The following is a 9,285-nucleotide window of genomic DNA, read 5'->3' as shown; positions in this document are numbered from 1 at the left end:
TAAATGTGGTCTTGAACACACTAAAAAGCGGTATGTGTCACCTTACTGTCTTGTTCCTATCTAAAAGACCTTCTGCTGTTACAATCAGTAAAGGGTAAGGAGAAGGCCTTATCAGAGGGGTGATGGTTTATGATGTTTTGCAGTTGTGTGTTGCAATCTTTGGTGTGGACAGGCCAGTGTGACTTTCGTGGGTGAGACATTTCATAATCACAAGTCTGTTTTTAGAAATAATTGGTAAAGAAAACACACATTGATTTCTAATCTTTATTAACACAAAGCAGAAGGAAACACAATACAGCTACTTTGCAATGTGTTGTAGTCGGATGACGGCTGTGCTGACAGCACATGCTCTAGGAGTATTAGTAATTCACTATACTTACTGTAGCTTATTAATCCACAAGGAAATTAATGCTTTAAGACTTGATTCGCTAATTGAAAGTGCAGCTTTTAAACACAGATTTAATAAACTAAACATCAAAGCTGGTCATTTTTCACCAAAGAGCCTCTGGGAAAAGAAGCCAAGTTCATTAGAGGAAACTCTGCTCAAGAACTATGATGACAAGCAGTTTCACAGCTGTAGTGATTTTGAAAAGTTAAATGCCTAATGCACTGTAATTTGACTTGGCTATGACTTGTTTTCAGCAATCAGTTGAAAAATATAAAGAAAAGAAAAACATAACTGCCCCCTTAGTGAAAAATGACCAATAGTGCCTACCTTGGCTTTTTTAAGACTAATGCTGTAAATTCATAATTTTATGGTTTCTCAGCATACATACTTATTTTTGCAATTGCATATTTACTTTCTGGATGTTCTTCCTTTTTGGGGCTCAGGCTGCTTAGCTGTTGCTTTGGGGGCATGAGCTGGGGCAGCAGGGGGTGGCGTGGGTCTGGGCATTTGGCCCAGTTTGGGCGGTGGGATCTCCTCTCCCTGCTTGTAGACACTTACGGTGATGTCCACAGTCTCCCCGCCATACTTGTTATGGACATTCATGCTGAACTTCCCAGAATCCTCAGTTGTCACACCCTTGATAGTCAGGCTGGCATATTTTCCCTGATCGAGGGTCACCACATAGTGATCATCAAGCTCCACTTCCTTTTCATTCTTGTACCAGACCACCTCAGGAGATGGGTCGCCGCACACAGTGCACGTCAAGCTTAGTGTCTGTAAAAACCAAGAGGCAGGATGCCATTTTTCAGTGAATTCACCTTAAATGCAGATTCAGTGAAATTACATTAAGCATCTACTTTTATATTTCAGCAAAGAAGTGCAAAGGGCATCTAGGGAAAAATACGAGTAAACCTTAACGTCCATTTTCTGCTAATGACTAAGCTATCCCCTTTTTTGATGTGATTTAGAAATAATGTAAAAAAACAGTTGCAAGTTATTTAAAGTCCCTTAACATGCTCTTTTCTTTTTTAAAATTGTTTTGTACAGTACATGCACAACCATGCAAAAAGAAGCCCTGCCTTTGAAACTTTTGTTTCATTTTATAAATTAGTTTATTAATTACATTCAATTTTCTGATCAACACTTAACATTAAAGAGGTTCTTAAATGTTTTATCAATATTTTACACATTTAATAAACTGTTAGAAAGCATTAATTATTCTAGATTAGTTATTAAGACATTAGATTTGTTATTATGCACATATTGTACTATGAAGGAGTTTTTTGTTGTGATGAAAAAGTATTTTTACTAGATTTCAGTACCCTGACTGTAATGTAGTGAAGCATCTTATCTGAATGGCCTAGATAGCACCTTGTGTTAACAGTATGATACCGGACTGGATGTAATAAGAGATTTCACGTCACCATACATTTAAAATGAAATTGTGAGGTGTCTCCGGAAGTTAGATTAGATGCAGTCAAAGAGAAATGTGATTCTCAATGCAAATAGACAAGTAACCTCTTTTAAAACACTCATGCTTAATTATTCATCTGAGCACCTATTATTGTTGTTCTGAGCATGTGTGTGTTTGAAGCTCTCAGGTTTCTCCTCAATGGCCCTTTGGTCACCACACACACCACATACTGTATATGCTTCCCTGGGGTGAGACTAACTGACCACAGTAAGTCAATGACAGATAATCAACTTCGAGTTCTATTGCCAGGATCAATCTCCAGAAAACATGAAGTAGAATCTGGTAAAACATTTTCTTATGAGGGGAAACATTTCACTTATAATTAATCAAAGACGATATTTATAGCTTTTAGAGTGTTTTTTGTTTTAGCTTTACTTTAGAATAAAATAAATATTAAGGAAATTATCAGAACACTGGGATAGAGGAACGTGTTTTAAATGCAGATATCACTGCCTTACCTTCTTTTCCATGATTGTAACCACATCAGGCAGACCACCGACCACTTTACCGCGGTCTAAGGATAGAAATAAATATTTGAATGTCAATTAACTCTTTACAGGGCTAAATACGAGAACACGCACACTAGAGTTAACATTAAGTTTCCCACTCCCACTGAGCCCGCTGAATGAAAAATACTCACTTTTCTCAGCAAATGCCACTTGTCTGAAAGAGACAAAAGACACCAAAATGTCACCATGATGCATCAGCGGTGCATTTCCAATAGCAAACCTGAAAATCTACTCATTGGACACCATCTTAATGTTCTAGCATTTTTAAAATTTTGTATATTGGCTCATTTTTTCTAGCATGAGCCCTCCCAAGCCAGTATTGGCTCGGAACGTCTGGGCTTGTGTCAGAACGTGGAGGGTTGCAGGCAGGAAGATACAGTATGTTCTCTGAAAGCACCTCCATGGTCAGGGCGCCCATGTTAGTGCTGCACGTTCCCAGGCCTGCCTGGCAGCACAATGCTAATTTAATGCTAATTTGGGGCATGTATTAGTTGTTTTTTACTGTATTACTGATTAACAGTGGTGTATTTATTTTCTGTTTGTTCCACCATTTTATGTCAGGATACAAACCCTGATGCCACCCTAGTTTAAATGGAGACCTTCCTGTCCATCCAGAGAACGTAGCCTGAGATTCATGGTGTAAGAGTCAATTTCTCGGTTACATGGTTTGTGTGCTGTATCACTGCTGTCTAAGTATTGGGCCTGTGCCTCTTCAAACATTATGGGGGCAATTCTGTGGAAAACTACAGTTTCGTCACTTTTTTTTGTTGTGTTCTCCTTTTCATACATTTTTCTTTGCACGAGAATTTCCTGGCTATTATCAATGAGGAGTAATAAAAATCTAATTGTCTTACTTGAGTCTCTGGAACTCCGCGTATGCATCAGTATAAGCTGAAAAAAGGAGATATAGATATTTTAATTTTAAGCACAAGGTTTAGATGGATAGGATATGTATAATGTATGTATACAAATAAATTGATACATTGTTGCGCATGTAATTAATAAGAGAAATGTAAAAGTATATATATTAATTTGCTGTATCCTTTGTTTGACTGCAAACAGAAATGTGGACCGAGTTTCTCAGTAGAAACAAGCATTAGAGCATACCTTCTACCAGCTTGATTTTCTATACCTGATTTCCCAGAAAATGTAAGTAAAATAATACAGCTTGTATTGCTATTGCTAAATATTTCTATTCCACCTTGGAACTGCCAGAGGTGTTCTTTGCTTTACTGTTTTGACTTTCGTTGCATTGTGTCACCCATTAGTGACCTGTCTGTATGGATTTTGTCATTACAAATTGTGTTAACTTCTTTATGTGTGTGACACAATAATGCCTTTGAACCTTTTGTGTATCATTTTATACAAATGCCTTTTCTGACTATTTGAAGAAATACTATATAAAAAGGCATTGAGCTTTCTTTTCGGATCAATTATTGATGTAAGAATTACACTGACAACACTGACATTGGTCATTGGATAGTTTAAGTTAATGCGTCTTGAAATGATTTGGTTCTATAAAAGGAGTGGTTGACTGGTACTGACATGCTTTATCTCCTCAGGCTGTGCTTCTCAAATGAGTTTTTACCTTGTCCAGAGAGGTCAATAGTGCGGGTGTAGGACTGTTTTGCATCTAGAATCTCAATGGTGTATTTTCCCTTTTCTCTCTCTGTTGGCTCACAGATCTGCATCCAGACCATTTCAGAGGTACCACCAATTCTCATCTTTTCAGAAGATGAAATCTTTGAGTCTCTGCAGAAGATGAAAAGTTAAAAAATCAAATAACAAGACTGGCACTTTACTCAGAAAGCAAAATCATCAGCAAAAATTAGGATCAAAGTCCACACAGCCAAAGTCCTGAACATGACTAGAAGCTGTGGTTAATAGAAAGAAGGAGGAACTATTGGTGTAGCCAGCCTTTGTCTAAGATAGATTTAGAGAGATGGTACTTACAGTACACTGTATAATCAATGAGTCCATGTTTTGTTTTGTGAAAAACTAATCAAGCAGGCCACTTCCATATGTTGACATTCAGCTATCTCTCATCACTAGGACAACTACCTAGAGTTGCCTCTACATACAATATATTAATGGTGGCTTACAAAAACACATTATGCTTACCTTCAAACAGCTCAAACAGCTTTGGAATTGTTTTTCCCTGAAACCTTTAAGCTGTTTGGTATTGAACATCTCTCTCTAAGGCGCTGGCATCAGTTTGAGCAGCAGGTAAGCAGCTTAGAAACAATGTTAGAAAATAAGTGCTTCCTCCTGGACTAGACTGAGGAAGCACGCTTCTCTCTCCCATGTGCTTATACTGAGAAAGCCCTCTTCTGTAGGTTAGACAGGGGAAGCACAGCTGGCTGACCTATACGGGCAGGTTATATGGGTGGGAGGCACAGTATGCTGTATGGGTTATTTAGGTTTAGACAAAAGGGGAATCCGTTCAGGCAATACAGGTGAAGAACCAAGTTAGTGTGAATGATTTTTACACCCAGGTTGACCTGACCTTGGCCTGGTTTTCACCATTTCCTACAGTTTAATACTAGCAGAGTTATTATCCCCTTGGTTCCATGCAGCCTGGTCAGGGGGACCCGACACAGGTATGAGTGTTGACTCATCGGAAAAACAGGTGAGATGTTTTTGCTTCATACTGTTATTCCAGTGTGAAAAATAAGTGTTCAACTATACTGCTCCGATGCTTGCTTATGCCATATCACTTAAGAATCAATCTCTTTATACAGTATGCAATATGGAAACCATGCTGTGGGAATCACAATTATTATATGGATTTTTCCCATATATGCTTTCATAATAAAAAAACTGCATACTTGTGGTACCAGACAGTTCTCATTTCCTCTGTATAGTACTTCATGAAGCACTGAAGTCTGATTCCTTCTGGAGTACACTGAATCTTCAGCTCAGAGGCACTGGCCCCTTAATGAACAAATAAAGAAGAAAACATATATAAGAATGTGTATATATAGTTATTTATTAAACAGTTATACCACTAGAAAAAATGGCATTGATTTAAAAAGTCCTGTGTGGCTTTTAACAGAGTATTGTCCAAAATGCCAAACATTAAAAGGCATGGGAATGTCCCCCTGGTGCTAGTTTTAACAACCTTTGTTATACTCAGCCACATACTGGCCTGCTTTGTTCATTATTGATTGTGCCTCAGTTTCCTAACTGAAGGGAATTACTTGCACATATTGTGGCACCAAAGCATACTCTGTGGTTGTACAAAATGTGATGTAGCACTATACTCTGTACAATAAAATAGTGTGGCAATCATTATTAATTCCAAGAGATGAGCTTAACTGTCCTTTTTTAACAATGACTTATGAGCATCTGTTCTATACTGCTGTACACATAGTGACTGTGTAATTTAAAGACTGAATAAGATAAAGAAAAGCATTACTGTTTAATATGGGTAAATTCTATGTCAAGCTTTAAATAAAAATACATTTATTTTCTGTAGTGTATTTTAGAGTGTGCTGGGTTTTTAAAATGAATTCAACATTCTTGAATGCAGTTAAAATTGAACATACTCTCAAGGAAGCTAGCTATATTTTGTGAATAGATCCAGATGTAACGCTATTGAGGGGTGATTGCTTTGGCTTAAAAGCAGTACAAATGTTGACAAATGTCAATTCTTAACCTTGTTACTGAAATGATTAAAGTCAAGAATATAACATGAACACTCACCTGCTATTTTGCTGATGCCATTTATGATATCTTCAAACACTAGAAATCAACCAAAAATAGCATGAGTATGCTCCAAAATAAACAGCCTTACAGTAGTTTGCACAAACCTTTTAGAAGCAATGCTTATCGTCAATAATAAACTTATGTATGTAGACTGTCATCAAATCAATAACACACAAATCTCTATCTATACTTTAATCTAACAGAAAGCTCAGTTAGATTTTAGATATTTTTATTTATTTTGTGAACAATACATTAAAAAAGAATAATCAGAAAAAGAAAACACAAACTTGCTCAATTCTGATGTTTTAATAAGGATAGCAGTTTTAACCAATAATTATTTCTCATTATTTTGAGAAATTGTATTAATTTAATGGACTGTACATGACAGAAATTGGTATTTTAAGATGTAATAATACTATTATTAATAATAATATAGTACATACACCAAAAAAGAAAACCCAGAATATCCTTATATAATATCCTTATCATACATTATTGAAGTAAAGAAATGGCCCTTTGAATACTGAACTGAAAAGCATGATTCTCCTTTACATGAAAAAGAACAGCTTCTCATTTTATGCATCTTTGAAAACACTGTTCAGTAGGGTAAGTCCCATCTGCAGCATGGGATTCTACAACAGTGACATTTATTTTAATGTTAGTGTAAGTACTACTAATCTATAGCTTAAACACAATTTGAAATAATTTCAACACAGGACACAAAAAACTGACATTACCTTTACCAGAAACATCAAGAGTTGACACATCCTGTCCTCTGTCATCCTTGAGTGTGGCCCTGTACTCACCCTGGTCTTTCTTAGAGAACTGCAAGGAAAACAAACAAAATGACTGCGATTTGAGATACTGTAAGTGTTTTTAATGTACAAATTTATATTAAATACTCATAACAAGTCTTACATACACATTTTATTTAGCACATCAACCAATTCCTGCTTATTATTATGCAATTGTCCCAAGAATTAAAATAACAGTACCAGCAAAAATGATTATCTGTTAAGCTAGTTTAATTCTCATTCACTTTTTTTAAATTTCCATCAACACATTTTTACAATTAATAGAAAAATACACAGAAATGGAGGAATTATTTTGTTCTGAAGATGAGAAAAGACATTTGACCAGACTAAGTGGTGTCTCGCTCTGGACTTAAAGCTTAGCATTATGCAAGTACTGCTGAATATCATTAGCATTACCATCGCTTCACAGACATGACCTTCACCATCACTACTGAAAGCACAGATTGCAATATCATTCCATCAGCCACTACAACAACTCCCTTCACCTAGTTCAACACTCAAGAAAAAGCAATGACTGCATAGTGTTGATTTTGAAATCTGTGAACATCATCAAACTTCAGATATAAAATGATTTGAACATTGTTAGAGTGCAAGAATTAAAACATTTAGTTCTTTTGTACTAAAATGTGAATTTAAGCTGTGTCCGTTCCAGGATTTGGCATTTAAAAAGTTGTGAATTGAAAATACAGTAGTGAAGGACAGTGCCTTCCCTAGGAAATAGTTTTGAAACACATCAATAACAAGCAAGAGAGAAAGATGTAAGCATATACTGTACTGCAGTTAACATCAAAAAGTCAACATGATCAGATGGAGATCAATCTACTAGATATACCGGGTTTAACATACTCTGGGAACTGTGCAATTTTATCGCCATATCAGGAAAGGGTACCTGAGGGATAGGTAACTTGCATATTCCAGACATAACATCCACCGGCTCATCAAGAATAACTTTTTCATCATCCTTGAACCATTGGAAGACAGACTCTTTCTTAACATTGGCAACCTGCATCAAGGCACAAGAAGAAACGTAAAAAATACAGTTGTATGTTATTTCATACAGCCACTGACCAAGCAATAGGAAACCCCATGGAATAATATGTTGGGTTTCTCCAAACAAAAGAACTTGAATAGGATGTAGCCTGCCTAAGCAGCCACTAGATTCTTCTCAAGGCTGTAATGAGAATAAAGGAGTGTAGGACTACCATGTCAATTCCACTGGTTCCACTAGACCTCAGTAGGACTGAGATCTGTGGATTGTTGTGGACAGCGAAGCTGATGACCATCTATCTTGTTCTCCTCAATCTGACCATACAGTCTGCCATTAAAAATAAATTTGGTCATTTTACTTTTTTTAATGTAGGCCAGTGATTGTAAGTATAGTTGATTATAAATCCCAGTATGTGTTGCACCTAAAATGATATGTAATTTAAAGATTTAAAAAACATACCTTGCAGACAAGCATAACAGTACAGTCTTCCTCCACATGCCAGTGGATATACTCCAGAAAATGAGGACCTAGTGTTACAAAAGTAAATCTTCAGATACTGCCATGTATTTGCACCGATTTGTCTGATTGTTCAGTTACTTCCCTAATTTCTTACACAGAACAGTGAGTTAGACAATCACGGGGAACATCAAGAAAACTACAGGTCTCAATAACATTGTGACAAATGTTGGTTAATTGTTATCTTTTACTGGCTTACATATTTGCATGCCAAAGTGCATCAGGTGAGTTTCTTTTTCTTAATCTTATACAGTATGTGTGTTGTACTGCATTTCATATTTGTGTGATGTGCTTTGTTCAAAGGTAAACAAAAGCTTGAAATTTAATTTCTGGAAGTAATTCTTCAAAAGGCTTTTCAAAGGCAACTTCCAATATATACTGGTGCTTACAGGAATTTAGAAACAAAGTTGAATGAATTCACATCCAACACCATGTTCTTGTTTACATTAAGTTTGAAAAGGTCAGATACCTTGTTTCCTGAGGTACTCCCTTCTCTGGAATTCTGCCTCCTCCAGGGCAGCTTTGAAAACTTAGTAAAAAACAAAAGCGATATAAATTGTAACTACTTAAAGCACTCTATTGCAATACAACACATTCCTGTTGTAGAAATTCCCTTACCATCTCCAATGAGCACCAAAGCAGACTGGTTCTTGGCTTTACCATCTTGGATTTGAACAGTGTAGGTGCCCTCACTCTGTGAGGTGAATTTGTCCATCACCATCTCAATAATACCAGTAGAGATATCGCAGTGTATCTTGTGAGACTGAAATTATGCAAAAACAGATGAAACAGTTTAATATTTGGCTTTGTGGAACACATTATTCAGACTATTAGTAAATAAGTTACATTTTAAAAGAATAAAGGCATGAGCTTGGGGGTAATGGTTA

General features: G+C 36.3%; 1 protein-coding gene across 2 annotated transcripts in view; it reads right to left on the bottom strand.

Moving 5' to 3' along the window:
* Positions 1-250: 250 nt before the first annotated feature.
* The window catches only part of myom2b (myomesin 2b), a 43,584-nt gene continuing 34,549 nt past the window's right edge, over positions 251-9,285 (bottom strand). For both annotated transcript variants that reach the window (XM_088933621.1, XM_088933622.1), the window contains 12 exons: positions 9,017-9,161; positions 8,868-8,927; positions 8,342-8,409; positions 7,784-7,897; positions 6,817-6,904; positions 6,077-6,115; positions 5,200-5,305; positions 3,960-4,123; positions 3,226-3,262; positions 2,503-2,525; positions 2,321-2,376; positions 251-1,162 (listed from right to left, as the gene is read on the bottom strand). In XM_088933621.1, coding sequence (XP_088789747.1) covers positions 797-1,162; positions 2,321-2,376; positions 2,503-2,525; positions 3,226-3,262; positions 3,960-4,123; positions 5,200-5,305; positions 6,077-6,115; positions 6,817-6,904; positions 7,784-7,897; positions 8,342-8,409; positions 8,868-8,927; positions 9,017-9,161 — 1,266 coding nt within the window. In that variant the 3' untranslated portion in view covers positions 251-796. The remainder of the gene's footprint in view (positions 1,163-2,320; positions 2,377-2,502; positions 2,526-3,225; positions 3,263-3,959; positions 4,124-5,199; positions 5,306-6,076; positions 6,116-6,816; positions 6,905-7,783; positions 7,898-8,341; positions 8,410-8,867; positions 8,928-9,016; positions 9,162-9,285) is intronic.

Source organism: Atractosteus spatula, chromosome 15, assembly GCF_055471065.1.
Source record: "Atractosteus spatula isolate fAtrSpa1 chromosome 15, fAtrSpa1.hap1, whole genome shotgun sequence".
Lineage (NCBI taxonomy): Eukaryota > Metazoa > Chordata > Actinopteri > Semionotiformes > Lepisosteidae > Atractosteus > Atractosteus spatula.
The sequence above is the reverse complement of the archived record's forward strand: the minus strand, read 5'-3'. Positions and strand labels throughout refer to the sequence as shown.